Below are 20373 nucleotides of genomic sequence, written 5' to 3' on the forward strand. Positions count from 1 at the left end.
TGCCCTGGGATACCTTGCAAACAAAACTGGTGAACTACTTAGCTGGCATGACCTAGAGAAATAACTTTCTCTAAGCCATTTTATTTAACGTAAAGGAAAACATTTTCATAGAAGTCTTTCCTTTTCTTCCCTTCTCTCCTAACCTGTGCCTATTTCTTTAAGAGGTTAGTGACTATCACTGGCCTGGCATCACTGAATACAATGACTCTAGAGGTTTCCATGGCTTACTACCCTTGTGCTGGAGTATCTGGACCTCTGAGAGTTCCATCAGTACTTCCCCTTGGCTAATACCCTTCCTGTAATGGTATCCTGGATGACTATTCACCTCAGTAGTTTCCATTTCTCTGCCAGTTCTAATTCACCACTGCAAGCCTACTACTTGCAGTCTGAAGACTATGAAACCAGCTGACCAACTTTGCTTGCCATGTGTGTAGGGTTGAGTTGGTGAACTCCCATTAGCTCAGGCAAACTGTCTCAGTGGGTGAACCCCTCATGGTCTTGATATCCTTTCTCATATTCTCACTCTTTCCACTCTTCAACTGGAACTTGGGAGCTCAGTCCAGTGCTCCGATGTTCTCTGCCTCTGTTTCTATCTGACGTTGGACAAATAGATGTTATTTTTTAATAACAAGTTGTTTGAATGGATGTTGATTCTATTGTCAGTTTTTCAGAGTCTGTAATTATTAAAATAGTTAACAAATCCCAGAAAGATATTGCATATCCCAGAAAAATATAGCATATAGTCACTATACTATATTTTTATAAGCTCCTTATAAAAATTGTTCTTAGCATATGAAAGAGGTCCTTTCTTGAAGGAAACTCTACTAAGAATCTCTCTCCTTGTATAATTTAATGATACTCTATAATGCAGGACTGAAGATCTGGAAGAGTTGAAATTTACACTTATGCTTCTTGGTATTGCTTTGGAGAAAAATTGTTTAATTTCTTGGTGTTCAATTTCCTTTAGTTATAAAATAGGAATGAAAAATGTCATGTTTGCTTTCTAAGTTGAGACAAAATTAATGTAATCACTTTTTTGCATATGGAAGTATATCACAAGTAATTATTCCAAGTTGAAATTATTTATTCCTCCAGGCTCATATATTAAATTTGAAAGAGGAACTGGAAAATGAAAGGACCACCAGAGCCAAGGTAGAAAGAGAGAGAGCTGACCTCACTCAAGACTTAGAAGATTTGAAGGAGAGGCTAGAAGAGGCCGGGGGGATGAGTTTGGCTCAGAAGGAGATAACCAAGCAACAGGAAGCAAGATTTCAGAAGCTTCGCCATGACATGGAAGAGACCACGAGACACTTTGAGGCAACCTCTGCTTCTTTGAAAAAGAGACATGCAGAGAACCTTGCTGAGCTTGTGGGCCAGGTAGAACATTTACAGAAGATGAGGCAGGTGCTAGAGCAAGAAAAGAATGATCTGCAGCTACAAGTGGATGACCTCCTGCCCCGTGTTGAGCAGATGGCCAGAGCAAAGGTAGACGTTTCCAAACTTTCCTTATAGATATCTGAACATGGAAGTGTCAGGGGAGCGGAAGGCACAGAAAATTCAGAATGATAACTAGAAATGTTTGCTAATGGAAGGGGCAAGGATTTCCTGTGTAATATTACAGTGATTGAACCTTGCCTTTCACTACTGCTGAGCTATGGCCCCAGTCATCCTGGCATTTTCTAAATTTCAAGACAGGGTCCTATTAAGTTGCCCAGGGTGGACGGAACAAACTCTGTAGCTAAGAAGGGCTTTGAAATTTCAACAAGTGTGAAGTCATGGTGGTTGTCCTGCCTGGTGACTCCTGTGCATTACAATAGTGGAGAATTAAAATTCGCCAATACGACAGATCATCTGTAGTTCTGTCTGAACTCCAAGGCTCTTCAAAACATACTTTAAATTTAAAGTGGATATAACTACATCCCCATACTTCCTGTACTTAATGGATCCACACAGTTAATAATGTGGATATCATCAAAGAGTACCTGTTGAAATGTTTATTTGAACCACATATGGGTTGGCAGGTGAGAACAGCATTGTCATGTAGTAGTTAGTAGACACTTGGAGTATCTTTGTGAGGTGAGTCTTGAAGTCCACCAAACATCACAGGCCTCTTCTTTGAACTTCTTGGCACTTGAGGCCTTCATAGTCTGACCTTATGCTAGATGGAGTAACAAGTGTGAGGCTCATGGACTAGTTGTTCCAATTGATTAAATAGAGAAATATGCTTAAATTCATGAGCACAGATCGTTACTGAAAACTAGCGAATATGTAAACCTAAGAATTTCTTTGTTTGTCTTTGGAACCTGCTGAGAAATTAAATAACTATTTTGAAAATTCAACTTGCAATAAAGCCACGCTGTGGCTCATTTTCTCCCTTTTTCTTAGTGAGAGGTATTATAGATACCCAACATCTTTCAATCTTTTCAGACAAATATGTAACACAGTGCACCCCAAGTTATGAACATAAGTGCATCTTAACAACCCTCTATGCAATTCTTAAAAGCAAGCTCAGTAGTATCTCACTTTCTACAACTCAGTACATATAAATTCAAACCCACCACCTCCTCGTGAAAGAGGTGTTTCTTTGGCATTCCTGTCCCTGGCATCTACTTTTTCCTGGTTCTTCATTTTTAAGCAGAGACATTATCCAATAAGTCCATGGGTTAGTGGCATTTCTCATCATAGATTTAAAATAAGAAAGTTTATATAGTAATATAATAAAGCAGTCCATTATCCAGGCTTCTAAGTGGCCCAGGACTTGTGTCAGCTAGTGCATCTGTCAGGTAATCTTTAACATCTCTTTTGTGATCACTCCTTCACGTGATAGATGTCTAAGAATGTAATATTTTATGTTTTCTTTCATATTTTTCCTTTCTAATTACATCCTCACAGGCAATTTCAGCTCAAATCTCATATCTGACACTGTCTCTCTTATGTGATCAGGATAATAAGTGTCTTGGATACCACTTTCTTTTAGAAAACTAAGCCACCTTCAGCTTCTGAGGACTAGTGTGAGAAAAGAAACAAATGTGCCAACTGTGACGGTCAGAATTGTTGGATAGGTAACCAAGCATATTCAACATTCAAAATATAAAAGTGGTTACATGGATCATGGTTGCATCTTTCTTTCACTGTGTAGAGGATGTTTGGAAATTAAGTAAGCACACCTGGCAGTTAACATTACCATGATGGCCACCATTATAATAGTGGTATTGTATGACAACGTGGTGGTTGATTTTCTGCCACCTTTGGCTTGTCAACTATTACCAAGCCTGTGTGTACTGTAGAGCATCTGTAAGCTGGGACTTCATGGTGTTTTTTGTCAGCCTCCCAACAGACATCTGCTGGAATTGGTTCTCCTTCTTTCCTAATCTTTGGGTGATATCCTATCCAAGTAATAAGACAAATACTTGGATTGTATTTTAGGAAGAAAGTTTGAGTATGATGTTAGTCTCTACTTCAGCCAACCTTTTACTAAATTCTACAATAATTTGAATGCTACAGATATTTACTAAGTGCTCATTGCATGCTGGGTATTCATTTGGGGATATAAGAGGATACAAGTTAGTAATTGGTTGTGGGAAGTTTAGAATACTCACTTGCATAAACTTAGAGAGCTCCAATAAAACAATTCCCAACACAGCACATGCTCCAACCAGAAATGGCTCCAATGCTTCTCACTGGTCTTATCCTGGAATGCCTCTAAATTAGCCTGACTTCTACCATTAGTGCTTTATCACAATTAAGCTAACATTGTAATTATCAGATTCACCACTGTCTCTCACCTTTTCACCAGCTCTCAGTGTTTCTTCAAATGCCAGAGTGTACGCTCTTGCATCTTCTTATTTAATTTCTACAGTGTCCTCTCTTTAGAGAGATAATGCATTTATGTGGCTTTTTTTAGAAAGTGAAATTTAACACATAATATAAAGAACCTAGGAAAGGTTCATTAGCTTCTGCTGTGGTTATTTTTATAATCATTGTCATTAGTAGGGAAGAGAGAAGGCACCCAAAGACAGTTTATAGATGACTTTCACAAAAACCACAGTTGAGAGTGTATAGAGCCACAGAGCACACCTGTAATTTATCATTTCTGTTCATATAAACAATGAGAGTGAAAACTACAATTAATTCTTAGGTAGCCATCCACTCGTATCTTGTATTTCCGCCTCTCTGAGAACCTTGAGAGTCAAATTACTCACATAAGTTTCCAGAGTGTGTCAAGAATCTAGTGATTAGACTGGCTGCTGAAATCAGGGAGAAGTAGAAAGGCTAATAATATATTCCCTTCAGCAAGCATGAAATGCCAATTCAAAGAAGCTAAAGATTGAAACCAAAATGTTAGCAGGATTGTTTTGAGCCTCAACCCCCCTGACCAGAGGGTGCAGTTTCTTAGGGAGATTTTGTTGCTAAGCTATTGGAGTGCAGATCTGTGTAGCTTCTCCTGTTAACCCTGCTCATTCTTATAGATTTCTTTCCTCTCTCTACCCATCTTTTTTGTTTTTCTTTCTTTAATATATTTTTAAACTTTATTCTAGGCACCATGGATCTGAGATTAAGCAGAACATTTACCCCCTAGAAACATTTTAGTGAAAGGGAAAACTAAATATTTAATATAGTATCATGAAATTATTATATCTAACACTACATTGGTATTTAACATGCTTCCTTCTATAGCAGATTGTAGAGTTCTAGAGAGGTTCCTAAGAGCAGGGAATTGGATTTCAGTCTGAAAAGCTTTGACTTTTTCTTTTCAAGGTGTTAGCCTTAGAATTTGTTATGCTTGTTTAATTTAAAAGATACATTTTCTGGGCCGGGAGGTGGTGGTGTACTGTTTTAATTCTAGCACTCAGGAGGGAGAGGCAGGTGGATCTCTATGTGTTCAAGACCAGTCTGGTCTACAAAAGATAGTTTCAGGACAGGCTCTAAAGCTACAGAGAAACCCAGTCTCAAAAAACCAAAAATGAAAGAAAGAAAGAAAGAAAGAAAGAAAGAAAGAAAGAAAGAAAGAAAGAAAGAAGAAAGAAAGAAAGAAAGAAAGAAAGAAAGAAAGAAAGAAAGAAAGAAAGAAAGGAAGGAAGAAAGAAAGAAAGGAAGGAAGGAAGAAAAGAAAGAAAGAAAGAAAGGAAGGAAGGAAGGAAGGAAGCAAGCAAGCAAGCAAGCAAGCAAGCAAGCAAGCAAGCAAGAAAGAAAGAAAGACAGACATATTTCCCTAGTACTGCTCGTGGCCTTTACTCTAGAAGCAGAACTCATACAGGTCCCAGAGCAAACCATCACCACCCTCCCAAGTAGTTAATTTATTGTGGACTTTTTCTGCCAACCCTAATCTTCTTTTGAAACTCACAGGCAAATGCTGAGAAACTCTGTAGTGGGTACGAAAGGCGCCTGAATGAGGCAAACACAAAACTGGATGAGGTGACTCAGTTAGCAAATGACCTGACAACACAGAAGACAAAACTACAGGGTGAGAGCGGTGAGTAGGTGTGAGCCTCCTCTGTGAGTAATCCCAGAGCCTCACGAGGTACACCGGACGTGGTAAGTACCCATACACCAGTGGGCACTGAAAGGTTCTTGGTTGATGGTTAAAGCCTGGGGATTACCTTGCAGATGTGTCCAATCTTTTGGCATTATAGTACAATAGTGACTTTTCTAAGGTCATGCTCAAGAACTGTACAGTCTAGATACAAAATATATTATCCTGCAAAAAAATCTTACTCAACAGTTTAAGTTTATAGTTTTGTGTTGAGCCATATTTATATCTATCCTGAGGGAGACTGAACATGTCTGAATGGCATGCTTCTTGGTTGGAAAAGGTCAGCACTCAGCTGCTCTTTCAGATGTCCTGCTGAGCAGAAAAGCAATGTGAAATTGTCAGAGATCTCAAGATCAAAAGTCTCAAGATCAAAAGTCTCAAGATCAAAAGATAGCAGGTTGGGCTGTCCACACTGCCCATTAGACATGATACTTTGCATGACTTCTATATCCCTGGATCATTTTCAATAAGGAGCCTATGTCATATTTATACTCAACAAAATCCATAACTGATGTAATAGCGTGCTTTTTCTTCTGTCATGTCTGGCATCTTCTACCTGTTCCTTCTCCTAGTTTGGTTTAGCAGCACAGACCTCTATGGTGCGTTATAAACTCCAGGAACATCCCTCACCTCGAAAAATTTATTCATTCCATGGAGGCTCAGAGATGACGGTTAACCAAGTGGCTATGGTGGACAAGTTAAGACACTGCTTAGATAACATGGTGTTTGGACACTGTCAACCCACTCCCTCAATGTCCTTCTGTACTACTTTTTCCTTCACACAGACTTCCTACTTGACATAGTGACTGTCCTCATCTGTCAGAATATGAGTTCAAAGAGGGCCAGGGATTCTATTTTATTCACTGACATATGTTGGTCATTTAGAACTCTGTCTGGTAGTTGGTATTCTATAAATATTTGATCAAAATTAACTATAGAAAAGTGTCCCATGGTTATTACTACCAAACATTACTGGCTGTTAGCCTCCACACTTTTCTGTGGATACCCAGGCCCGATTCAGGCGCGCGCTTTCCCGAACTCGTGTCCACGAGAATGGACGATTGTCCTAAGGGTTTAAACAGACACAGACACAAAAGAGACCTGCTCACTTACCAAAGAGTAAATGGCCACTTTATTAAACTCAAGTCGGGTATTTATACCAGTGGGCAAGAGGATTCAAAAGGGCACAGCCCCCTCCCATCAGGAGCAGTGGGAGAAGATGACAGGCACCTGGCGCCTCAGGCAGAATCAGCTGCGGGGAGCCAGGCGTGGCAGGCATATAGGGCCCAAAGCTGGAGCCTTGTTTACAGGTGGAATTACCATAACAAAAGAGAGTCAAATTCTTTCTAAGCTATACCCTCAAGCCAGTGCTAGTGCAGAATCTCCAGGGAGCCAGAGGTCAAACAGCCCTGCGAATCGCCAGGAAGAAGGAAAAAAGACCTGTGTACCTACAACTGGCTATTTAAATTTGTAAATTTTTATATAGTAACCTATTTGGGGTTTTTAAAATGTAGCATAAAGTTTTTTTGTGTCTCATATGCTCAGTCATTTGCAATGCCTGTTCATAATCCTTCAAAGAAATGAACAGCAGTCTAATTAGCCTTATCGTCCTTTGTTTACTGCAATTAGCACATGAGTAGATATCTGTCTATTATTTTAATTACTTTTAGTACTATATCTCTGGAGGTAAAATTCCTAGGTCAACAATATGTACAATGTATTTATAATATCCAGAGGTGAACAGTTTTAAATACTGAACGCCATAGGCTTTATGGGATATAAATATGCTTCTCTGTATATTCCAGATCCAAAGTATTAAAATAAAATTTTACAGATCACGAGATGTTTGAACTGAAGGTTTTTGTTGAGATATTGCAGATACTAACCAAAAATAAAAGGACATAGATCCTGGAATAAAATCCTTTCACTAGCAGCAATATGGCCAGATTATACTTGAAATGTCTACAAGATCTCAAGGCAGGATCTTGCAATATATATATTGCAAATCCATGGAGAAAATGGCATAGATTGCTTATACTGAAGTACTATTGCTTACACCTGGTTGAATAATAGGGGCAGGCTAACAGCAAAGAACAACATAAAGTATTGGGCAGTGAGGATAGTCTATGAGAGGGACCTCTTGCACTTCCTGATCAGTTCTACAAGGTGCTGTCTCCATGATCAATGCTACAAGTACAGAAAAAGAATACAGAATAGTGCTTATTATACACACACACACATATTCATAGGCTTAGACAGAAGTTGTCAGCTAAACTAAACCTCTCCTTTATTCTGTTTCATTCTCCCACATGAGTCTAAATTTAGAATATTTCAATGTTTTTTTTATTTATCAAAAATAATGGCTAAAGGTTGGCAGTGGTAGCATATGCCTTTAATCCCTGCACTTGGGAGGCAGAGGCAGGTGGATCTCTATGAGTTCAAAGCCAGCCTGGTCTACAAGAGCTAGTTCCAGAACAGGTACCAAAACTACACAGATAAATCCTGTTTCGAAAAACCATAAACCAAACCCAACTAACCAACCAACCAAACAAACAAAAAGATCAATGACTAAAAGAAAATGAGTTGGAAAAATGAAAAATCTAAAAATCTAGAAGAGGGAATCATTTTTTATTCTTGTAAGGACACCAAGTAGAATCCCTTTCCTATGCCATTGGGCATGTACCTGTGGGCCTTGTTATGCATCCTGCTGTTTAATAATTCCTCTTAGCAGTTACCATTTTTCTCCTGCATTTCACTTCAGTCTCCCCTCCCTCCTCACCTTTTCTGGGCTGAGACTCCAGACCCTCTACTGTTTTTTTTTCCTTCCTGCTACTACTATCCAAGTTCCTCATGCCTCTTCTGTGAACATCTCATGTCTGCTTTCAGATGAGACCCATACTGTACATGGTCACCTTTGTCACCAGTGGGTATGGCTTCTGTAATGAAAGTGATTTCTTAGCCTCCACCTCTAATAGACTTGAGTTTCAAAGATCTTTTGAAAACAATGGTTTACCCAGTAGTTATTGAGGTTTGGCTCGCAGATCCAAAGTAAGCCTGAAGACTCTTTGGGGAGATGTCTATGAGATTAACATAACCTCATGAGGATACATAAGCCCTGCTTTCTCTTTGAATTCTATTTCTATTCTTACTGATAGTGTACAAGCAATGACAATGCAAAGAACTGGAGTCCTCCCCCAAGCTCAGCCAGTAGCATTATGATACATGAGTGGTCACTTTTACTAATATTTACTCACAGTTTAAAAGTTTCACTTGAGAATGTCTGTAATAAAGCAAAAGAATTAAACTGTGTCATAATCTCAAGTCTAAGTATGCATCTTTAATGTTTTATGTGATAAAACAAGAAATATGTATAAAGAACTGTTTCATGCTGAACTGATTGATTGTCTCAAGTTCCAACCTGAGATAGTGTCTTAAATTCTTTTAACACATGGTTTTGCTGTGTATCACTCTAACCTTGAATTTGAGACTGTCCTACTTCAGGTCCCTGAGTCCTGGAATTGCAGTGTGTGCCATCCAATTACCAGTGGCTTTTTAAGGGAACAGTGTCTTAACTTGAAAGAACAATTGAGAATCAAACTATGCTTATTCAGATCAATATATTTGGCAGATATTTTCTCCAAAATTAGCAACGTAAACTTGCCACTTCAAGCTTTTAGTCAAACTGAGATTTTAGGGAATGTGTTTGGCATCAGAACCTTAAAAGCTTTCAGTTAGAGATATTTCTGCAAATATGATTTTTGTTTTGTGATGTTGGGACTCATTACACATGTATGTATGCAGATATATTCCTTCTTCCTGGGTTTCTCGGTACATGGCTCTTAATATGCTTAGGATCTCTGGTGTGCTGAGTGGTTTTTATGCTAATGAGGGCTGATATGCTAATTAGGAGACTGGTATGCTAATGAGGAGGTTGATGTCAGGGTCTCCTAGACAACTTCAGGAAAGGCTTGATCTCTAGAAAGACCAAGACATTCACAGAATGGGATACTTTTAGATCTATCCTGACCTTTCTGGAAAAGACAAGGGGTAATGGCTTAATTGACCAGCAATGAAAAATGATTTAATTGACATATCTGTATAAAGAAGCCTCAAAATAGCATAAAACCATAACCAAATAAGCTGTTGCCAATGACTAGAATCCAGGACTTCATTCCTGAAGAAATGGAGGTTCCTGGTTCTTTCTAATTTCCTTTTTAGTAAAGAGGTAAACTGTGTCACTTAAGTGACCTCGGGAACAATGCTGTGGGAATCCTGACTTGTAGTTGGCGGGTCAGAATGTATATGTGACAGTTTATGATTGACATGTGGATGGGGCGTCCAGATGACTGGCATCGAGAAAGGAGACAGTTGGGGCTAAGTCCTGATATATTGATCTGATTTTTCCTTTGCAGAAGGAGTGACATAATAATCCAGTACTGAACTATGATAGTTAAACTACTTTTCTATCTATATCAGTAGTTTAGTTGTATCTAGAGCACAGAAAGTTCTAAATAAAGCAACTGACATGATCTGTTATCAACTCATACTCACTGCTAAAATTTGGTTCTTTTAGGGTTCCTTTCTGTGTCTGGAAAAGGCTTGTTGCCCTAGTTTTGCCTGTATGGAACTGTGCAGGCCTTCTCTAAATAAAAAACAGTATTTGGGTAGGAGTCCTTGTGAGGATACCAAAAGTCAATAAGCAGGAATGGCAATCACTGAGAAGAATCATAATTAATTTATTTTATGAAACCTTTCCCCAGGTGAGTTCTTAAAAAGACTGGAAGAGAAGGAGGCTCTGATAAGTCAACTTTCCAGGGAGAAGAGCAACTTTACTCGGCAAATTGAAGAACTGAGAGGGCAGCTAGAGGAGGAGGCCAGGGTAATGTGTCAATCATTTCTCACCAGTCACATGGTATATGTTTTAAAAACATAAAAAAATGTGTAACGGTAAGCCTGAGGATCCTTTTCTGAGAAAGAGAAGAGAGAAGCACTCAAGTGGGGAAGTCATTTGCTTGTACCATAAAGAACTCTGATAACTAAGGAATTTTATTATTAAAATTCCATCTTCAGTTTGTCAGATTTAGGGCAAGAAAAGTGTGTTTCTACCATGCTTCTTGCTTGAACTGAAGGCCAACAAGAAGTGGTATATTTATCACTAAGTTTTACTGCATCGATGTGTAAGAATTTACTCCTGTTGTTTTCTGATTGTTTTTTGTTCTTTGTTCCTTTTAGTTTTTTCTTTGGTTGACTTTTGTAGTTTTCTATTGTGATGAAGTTTGATGCTTTTTATTATTTATATACTTGCATTACCATTGAATTTTAATACACACATGTGCCACATCACTTCTTTTCCACTGGGGAGAAGTAAAAAACAACTATTCACCACAGATAGAGAAGGTGTCAGCATATTAAACCAAAGATTTCTTCCAGGTCCAGTATGGTGGACCAATAAGTTTATTAGGGTTACCTAAAGGAACAGGGATGAGTGGAAGACAACACCAGGAAGATTGCTGAGAAACTCCTGGGCAGCCAAACCAGAAGAGTCCCATGGCATGAAGCACTCACCAAAAGCTGCACCATTGAGAAGTCCTGCTGGGTGACATACTGGCAGCTACACTACCCCAAATCCCCCACCCCTCGTCAACTTCCCATCTTTTTTACACTTGAGAAGGAGAGGGCTTTTGTTAGACTATCACAGAGAGATTTGTGAACCTTGCCAGTCTCTTAAGCCTTGGGTGCCCATGGGTCTTTCTGCTCCCTCTACAACCCAATGTTAAAAGTCCAAGTCTTTGGGAAAACTCCCGAAAGAGACCCTAGTTGCTCTGTTCTGAGACGGCAAGAGTCATGTCTTATCCACACTAGTGTTAATAGTATCTGGGTGCTTCCATGATGGTACTTAACTTTTTTGTGTGGAGTTGCATTTTTCCTTTAGTTCTCTGTGTTTCTTCTGAAACCAGTCTCACAATGATGAGTCCTCTCCCCTTCGCATTACCCTGGATTGCCTTAATTTCTCTTTCATTGTTCAAGGATATTTTCCCCTCAGAACTTTATTATGTCCTTCCACTTCCTCCTGGCTTGTAAAGTTTCTTCTGGGAGTCTATTGTTAGTCTAATTGGAGTTCTCTTACACGTGAATTAGTACAGCTTTTCTAGTTTTGTAATTCTCTCTTTGACTTGGATTTCTAACTTAGTTGTGCATAATATCATGGTGTGGACTTCTATTGGTCAAAACTATTTGGGGGTCTTTTTAGAACTCTTAGAACCCAGTGACTGTTGTTTTTTTTTTTCTAAGACTGTTGAGATTCCACAAATAATCTGGTTACATATCCCCACCCCCTGCTGTTTAGAAAATTCTCCAAATTTGAATAATTCTGTTTAGTGAAACCTCATAAATCTCGGGCATTTCCTTTCTACTTCTATCCTTACTCTTTCAACACCATTGGGTTTGGCTGCTCCTCACATGCCATCTGGGGATATGTGACTGAGGATGCTATTAGCTCAGCCATCTGCTCACAGACAGGTACCTGCCTAAGATGGTGCTTTTTTGTTTTATTTTCAACATTGTCAAAAAGAACTATGGAGATGTATGGAAACCTTAGTCTCTTCATGAGGTAATCTTTTGGGGATGGTGTCATTTGGCTAGCCAGATCACCCTTTAAGTGACAGAAAGGTTCACTGGAATAAGCTCTATTGTCCAATAAATATGGAAAGTACTATAACACTATATTTATCTAACTATAAACAGAGGGACTTAATTTTTCTGATAAATAAAGTGAAATGGAAGGACTAAATCTTCCTCTTTCTTGTTTAAACAAAATCTAACTGATATAGTGTTAAACATAAATCATAGTACTTAATTGATAATGAAGGCTACCTTCATGTTTTCCACTATCTTTATATGTCAAGCTTTTATAATATTGAAATTCATGCAGTTAGATTGCCATTTTCTTAAATATACGTTTCTTTTCTGTTTTTTTTAAAGGTTTATTTATTAATTATGTATACAGCATCTGCCTACGTGTATCCCTGAAGGCCAGAAGAGGGCACCAGACCTCATTACAGATGGTTGTGAGCCACCATGTGGTTGCTGGGAATTGAACTCAGGACCTCTGGAAGAACACTCAGTGCTCTTAACCCCTGAGCCATCTCTCAGCCCCTTCTTTTCCGTTTTAATGACAGTTTAGACACTCTGTCCCTTTTGTCACTTACCAAAGTCTTTCTTTAGTGTTACCTGACTGGGTTTAAGTTCAACTTGAGTTTTATAAGTCGTGTTAGCTTTACTTGAAAAGTATGTCACTTCCACGAATCTCATTGCTCATGGTAAAATATGCCTTATTTTTCCTTTTATGTATATATAAAAGTATGTCTTTTACAGTCTCAGAGTGCCCTGGCCCATGCATTGCAATCGGCCAAGCATGACTATGACCTTCTAAGGGAGCAGTATGAGGAAGAACAAGAGGTCAAGACTGAGCTGCACCGGGTTCTCTCCAAAGGCAACAAGGAAACAGTGCAGTGGAGAATGAAGTATGAGCATGATGCTATCCAGAGAACTGAAGACTTGGAGGAGGCCAAGTGAGTAGATCAAGGTGATTCCCAACCTGGAGTTAGCGCCATGAAGGAGAACGAGTATAATGACAGTGTCTCCTGGTGGTGTGTGCTTAACAAATCTTTCCTGAGTTTTTTAATAAGCCCAAGATGGAAACTGAAACTGTTACTACTGGCAAAAATACTCTGGAGGGGCTAAAATATTAGAATGTAAGTGACTGAGACTATGAGGTGGTCTTGAGAGAGGGGGAAAAGGCTCATTCTACAGACATGATAAAAATCTTTCTAGAAGATAGGGTGTTGGGTTATGCTTTAAGAATTGGGCCGCTGGCTCTTGAAATCCTACATTTTATTTAGTACAACAAATAATTGATTTCATATATGTATGTGTGTCTATCATTAGAGTCACTGGGTCTTTATTTATTTATTTATTTATTTATTAAGAATTTCCAACTCCTTCCCGCCTCTGTTTTCCCTCCCCTTTCCCACCTCCCCCTTCCTCTCTAAGGGAGAGTCCTTAAAACTCTCCTAAGACTAGTCCTAAGAGCAGTCAGGGTTCCCTACCCCGTGGGAAGTCCAAGGTCCTCCCCCCTCCATCCAGGTCTATAAAGGTGAGCATCCAAACAATCCAGGCTCCCACAAAGTCAGTCCATGCAGTAGAATCAAAACCCAGTGTCATTGTCCTTGGCTTATCAGTCAGCCTTTATTGCTAGCCATGTTCAGAGTGTCCAGTTTAATCCCATGCTCCATCACTCCCAGTCCAGCTGACCTTGGTGAGCTCCTATTAGATCAGTCCCACCGTCTCAGTGGGTGGACACACCCCTCGTGGTGCTGACTTCCTTGGTCATGTTCTCCCTCCTTCTGCTCCTCATTTGGACCTTGGGAGCTCAGTTCACTGGGTCTTTAGTATAGAACTTAAGAGGCTATCAAGCATTCTGTAGAGATGGGACAGCTGGAAACACATTATTATTGTCATGTCTTATGGGACAAAAGCTCATTTTAAAGACCTCATCTTTGGGTTACTCCTAAAGTTAGACTATCAGGTCAACAGCTAATGATAAACAATAGTTTGAAAGCTATTCTAAAGCAATTTTAGGAGTTGGGAGACTAGCTCATTGAAGATCCAGCACCAAAAGTAGAACTAAAGTGCTTATCGGCTCACATATTGAGTGGCTGCGCATTTATGAGAGAAAGCATAAAACTAATTCTCCAGCTTACAACCATTAAAGGTTCACTTAAAAGAATATGATTTGATAGTTTGACATAGATTCAAGAAAGATCAATACAATTCTTTTTGGCTTCAATCAGAAATAATGTTGTTTCAGCTCCTCACCTGAATTGTAAGTGCAGTTGCTCTGCCTTTGCAGAACATCTGTACTGTGTCCCAGAAGGGAATCAAGTAATCCATCTGTATCCACAGTAGCTCATGAAGGGCTTAGGAATGACAGTTACTAAAAATAACTGCAGTGAGTGTTTGCAAAACCCTGGACCCCAGAAAAGTGGAGCATTGACCAAAAATGCCTCTTTATATCAAATCTGTCATTCACTTCTAAATAAACTTTTCGTTTTTTTTTTTTTTGTCTAAGGGTTGAAGATTTCAAGTGAAGGTCTCTACTTACTATTCCATTTGATAGCTGATTCTTTGGATAGAAGGGAGAGAAAAACTGTAGAGCATGCATTATGATCACATGTATTTGTTATAATTGGTTCTGTAGTAGGTGATTGCCAAAAACAAATACTGGGTAGCATGGTAATATTTGAATGGTTTTGTTTTTATATGATTTGAATATTATGCAAACAAGCTTTTACTGTCTCACATGTTTTCTCCTGTTCACCCTGGGAAGCCAAGCAACTATACAGAAGTGGTAGGTCCTGTGATTCCCAGTTAGAGAGAGTGAAAGATCCTTTCCTCTGGGCCTATTTACTGCTTCTGCTGTGAGGATAACATTTTTAGCTTCTTAACCTCTCATATCTCTTTTTTATAAGCAAGGCAGTTGAGTGAATACGTGCTGTTGCCAAGTTAAGCGTAAAGAGTAGTAGTTGTAGTAAATGAAAAATAGTTATCAATAAAGTGAAAGTGATAAGTGTGTACACTTGGCTACGGAATTTCCCAGTTATATACTAAAAGTCTCTAGTCTTAGTGGAAACCCTCAGTCCTGGGAAAACTAGCCTAATTATTTACCCAAACCAGAGCAATTTTCTGGCGCCAATCACCACATAGACATAGTTAAAATATATGTGATGATTTAGTTGCCTGCTCTTTGAGGCTGGTGTAAGTGCAAGAGTCTCCTGCTAAGGAAGTGCATCGAAGTGTGACATTAGAAAGTCAGTGAACAAGGAAGAAGGAGAGCCCAGGGCCTTTCAGATAACAAGCATGTATTGGATTGTTCTAGAATCCCAAGCACAGTGAGCCTTATCACACTGCTTTGGGGGCTACTTATGTAACACTTGTGAATTACTCAATTCCTTTCTCATACAGTCACAGCAGAGCAAAACTTTGGTACTGTACTGTTCATTTCATGGAAGAATACGTGTTCATTTTAATGAAGGAATACAAACGACGCAACTGCATTTCTGTAGGACGCATAGGCAGGAAAACACACTTCATGCATTTTGATTCCCAAGAGTTTTGTACTGCGTGACAGAGGAAGAACGCTGAGCTATCTCTCTAACATATAGGATACTGGTTGGCACAGAGGCTAAAGCAGCGAGGTGGTGCGGGACGGAAACCCCAACAAGCCGGCCCCTCATGTTACAGCGAGGCCCGCTAATGGAGCTCTGTGGTGGGTGGGTCTGGGATGAGTGCAAATCTGGGGGTTGGAGCTGGGGAGCAAAAGACACTGCAAAGAAAGAACTGTCAGAATTGGAAAGCACAGTAACAGGAAAAGGGTGAGCAGGAGAGCACAGGAGAGGGGAAGCTGTTATAATTTTTAAAAAAGGCGTGCGTGGGGGAGGAGAGAGAGAGAGAGAGAGAGAGAGAGAGAGAGAGAGAGAGATCATCATGTGACCGAAATCACATGGAGAATTGAGGAAGGGGAGTCCCAAGACCAGGGAAAGGTGGGGAGTCTTAGGTTGTTGATTAACAGTACCTAATTGAGGGGTGCCTCTGACTTGTTTTAGACACTTGTATAGACCACTGTTTATAGCCTATATTGAAATTTATATTATAGAAATGACAATATACTCACACCATAAGCATTAACTCTCTTTCTTCTCTTCAGAAAACTGTGACAGATGTTTTTTGCACAATGAAAAACACCTTTTAAGTCTATAGTTAGAGAACAACCTAAGGGAACTTAAAATCCTGAGTTTGTGGCTCTGATCATATAGTGGTAGCATGGTGTTTAGTACTTTGCCAGAGCTAGATTAATATCCTATCAGAATTCTATTATTGTAAAGACTATGACCTTTCAGACTTTTAGTATAAGAGTAGCATAGAGACAGAAAGAAATCTGAGACATTCTATTCTTTCATAAATCTCAGATTACTTTCTACTTATCAAGTCTTCAACTTTCCTTTAGACCTTTGTAACTTGTATTTACACACCTTAATAACTTGCATTTGCATCCCTTTAGTCACTTAGACCCTTAAACATTCTTAGACCCTCTCACCTAAAACTTTCATATTTACACATAAACTTTACACCTTAAAACACCTTTCTTTTATCTGATTTACCAGGAGATACAGGTGTCTGATTGCTATGGGGAGTCACTACAAAGTAAATTCCTTTAAACAAAGGAATGGTAAGAAGTTGCTCTGAAATCTGTTTTGTGAGTTTATCTCTTTTCTGAGTGTGGTAACAATGTAAATTGTGTCTAGACTTAGTAGTAGCTCTAGGAGAATGAGGCCTGTGACCTGAATTTTACATAGAGAACTCAGAAAGCAGCTAAAGCCTTGGCTACTGCTGTTAAGTTGACAAAGTTGCCTCTACCTGGTCATCAAACAATATCATATTTCCAAGAAGGATAATTTTTACCCGAGTTAGCAATTAAAATGACAGACTTACTTGCTGGCTACCTAGACAGCTGCCCAGGGTCCTCCATAGTCATTGAAGGCAGAGGTCTCAGGACAGTTGACTGTCAGGCCCAGAAAATCTGACAGACCTTCCTTGTCTAGACAACTGTAAGTCAGTCAACTCCCCAATATCCTGTTGTCCACAGTCTGAAGAGGATCTTTGCAGCAGTTGAAGTGAAAGGCAGTGGTGTTTGCACAGTGTCTGGCACTGCTGCATTTGAAGCAAGTTCTGGGTGGAGGTCCTTCTATTCCCATCCATCTTCTTTTGAGGAAATAGGGATGCTGCCAAGTGCTGGCAGGGCTATCTGTTACAAAAAACTTTTTTTTTTAGACTTCTTTTTTTAAAATTATTTATTTATTTATACAGTATACAATATTCTGTCTGTGTGTATGCCTGCAGGCCAGAAGAGGGCACCAGACCCCATTACAGATGGTTGTGAGCCACCATGTGGTTGCTGGGAATTGAACTCAGGAACTTTGGAAGAGCAGGCAATGCTCTTAACCTCTGAGCCATCTCTCCAGCCCCTACAAAAAGCTTTTAAATTAAACATTTTAATAGCTATACTCTGCAGATCTCTGAGCATTTGAGGACTGTATGTCTACTAGGTATATCTGAGTAGACAAACTTTATTTCTAGTTACTTATATTAAGCTTAACTCTAATATAATAGAGTTATATTATATGAATAGATCCTCATAACCTTAAATTTTTATTACCATATAGAATATATTTTAAAGCAGAGTTGAATCACATATACAGTATTCTGTAACATATCTAATCCTATATTTTTATCATCATACAAAAGTCCATATCAATCTAAAATATTTGAGAGTTGTTGCTTTCTTAGTCTAGAAGGATACATAATGAATAGAGTTCACTAGGACTAAGATATGTACTCTTTAACCTTCAAAAAAGATGACTGCCAGTCATGTGGCTGCCTACATCATGATGAGGCCACCCATCCAAGATGGAGGAGAGCCATGTGGTGGCTGTTTAAAATATGTCTTTCTAAACACAAGTTACATATACATACACATGTAGTTGGAGGCAGTTTGGTTGTTTTCCAGCTGCCCAGACCCAACATAATCACACAGAAACTGTATTATTACAACACTTGGCATATTAGCTTATGCTTCTTATTGGCTAGTATCTTAAATTAACCTATTTCCATTAATCTGTATATTGTCATGTGGTTGTGACCTACTGGTAAGGCTCCTGTGGTGGCTACATGGCTTCTCTCTGACTCTGCCTACTCTCTCCTCCTCTATCTGCTTGGAATTCCTGCCTCACCCTATTGTGTATTGCAATAGGCCCAAAGCAGATTCTTTATTAACCAATGATATTCACAGCATATAGAGGGGAATCCCACATCATACACAGTTGAAGCTACCTTATATTCATACGTATAGAGTTAAATCCAAGTCACATACACGTGTGCATGTTCACGTGAGCTCTCTCTCTCTCTCTCTCTCACACACACACACACACACACACACACACACACGCACACACGCACACACGCGCACACGCGCACACACACACACACACATGCACACAAAAGAGAACCTGAATAAATTGAAAGAAAAGGAAAACTGGTGGGTGCTGAGCAAGATGAAACTGACTGCCTTCCCATCTCTGATTCCCATGTTGAAGCAAACTTAAGACATTTAGAGAGAGAGAGAGAGAGAGAGAGAGAGAGAGAGAGAGAGAGAGAGATAGCAGACAGACACAAGCAGGTTTTGGAGAGAAGAGGAAGAAGAGGAGGAGGAGGAGGAGAAGGAGGAGGGAGAGGAGCAGGAGGAGAAAGGAAGGAAGGCAGAAAGGAAGAAAGGAAGAGAGAGAAGACTTCTTTGTTTGGTCCAAGGAATACCGAGGCCAGATTTGATTGGAAAAGGAGTGGACAGGGGTCTCCAAAAGACATCCCAATGGGAGTGAGGGGATGTATGACACAGTTCCCAGGGAAGAAGCAGAGGAAGACTGAGAGGTATAATGAGTGAGGTAGAGAAAGAAAATCCAAAGGCCTGAATATGCTGACATCCCAAGGATCCAGGGAGGATCAGATTGAGTGGGCACAACCTGTTTAGTATGTTGTCATGCAAGAACAGGGACGAAGGGCTCTGAGCCTAAGAGAGACACAGTTGTCTGGCACTAGGACTTTGAGAAAAGCCAGAAGGTGAAGAGAGAACTGTTCTCAAGAAAAGAAGTGTCACATCAAGGGGAATGGTCAGAGGCAGGTAACCCCATCAGAGACCCAATTGTCGGTATTGAATGCAAAGTGAAGACACTAGTGAACAAGAAAGCAGATTTGCAGGAGGAAGAGAGCAGATTTGTTGTGGGTGGAGTAGGCAGGTATGGTCTTTGCACGAAGAGGGTGCCTTTGGCAGATCCTGCCAAGGTATGCCACTAAACAAACATATCACAAGCAGAAAAGTTAGTGCAAAAGGAAATTAGAGACAAAGAAAGGAATAAAAGGCAGAAGAAGAGGCAAAGAGAATGAGCTCTGCCTGGTGTGCACTTTTAAAGAGGGCACATGTCACATAGCTGATGGCAGATAGGGGCCTGGTGACGTGTAACTGCTTCGGCGGCAGAGGTAGGTTGTTGCTGTGGAAAATAACTTTGAAATTCTTTAATGAAAGAAGCAGAGTTAGAAACAACAGAGAGAGTTTGGAGCAAAGTTGAGATAAAGGTTGAAAATAAAGTATCCCCTTCCAACTATGGGATCACTGGCAGAATGTTGCAAAGGCCCCATAAAATACTGGGATATAGGGTGCTGGGAAGTAGTCATTTGTATTGATATCAAAGGAATATTTGGGCCAGATCTGACTGCAAATGTGGACACAGTTCCCATGAGTGAGCTAGAGAAATAGGATCCAAGGCTCTGCAATTCTTAACGTCCCAGGAAGTCAGAGAAGACCAGATAAGTAGTCACAGGTTGTCCCGTGTGTAATCATGCAAAGAACAGGGACCAAGGGCTCTGAGCCCTGTTTTTGCCTGTGTTTGCCTGGTACCAGGACTTACGGGCATGGCCAAAAGGTGAGAAACTATGCTCAAGAGAGTAGGCCTCTTCCTCACTTGTGGGCAGTGGTCAGAGGTGAGAGTCAGTGAAGAGGGTCGGCTGTAGCCTTAAAGACCATGGTTGGGGATTCTTCCATTTTCAAGGACATTAGAGGGGTGTTGAATGTTCAAAGGTCACTCCCCCACATCCAGGAAAGCATTTATGCCAACCGGGAGAAGGGAAACTTACTGATTCCCTTAGTGGGAAAAGTGAGACTATTGCATATG

General features: G+C 39.9%; 1 protein-coding gene across 1 annotated transcript in view; it reads left to right on the forward strand.

The window, feature by feature from the left end:
• The window catches only part of Myh15 (myosin heavy chain 15), a 148977-nt gene that overhangs the window by 88016 nt on the left and 40588 nt on the right, over positions 1-20373 (forward strand). The window contains exons 27-30 of the mRNA XM_087897259.1: positions 1096-1485; positions 5347-5473; positions 10294-10412; positions 12908-13104. Coding sequence (XP_087753385.1) covers positions 1096-1485; positions 5347-5473; positions 10294-10412; positions 12908-13104 — 833 coding nt within the window. The remainder of the gene's footprint in view (positions 1-1095; positions 1486-5346; positions 5474-10293; positions 10413-12907; positions 13105-20373) is intronic.

Source organism: Myodes glareolus, chromosome 2 (assembly GCF_982192425.1).
Source record: "Myodes glareolus chromosome 2, mMyoGla1.1, whole genome shotgun sequence".
NCBI lineage: Eukaryota > Metazoa > Chordata > Mammalia > Rodentia > Cricetidae > Myodes > Myodes glareolus.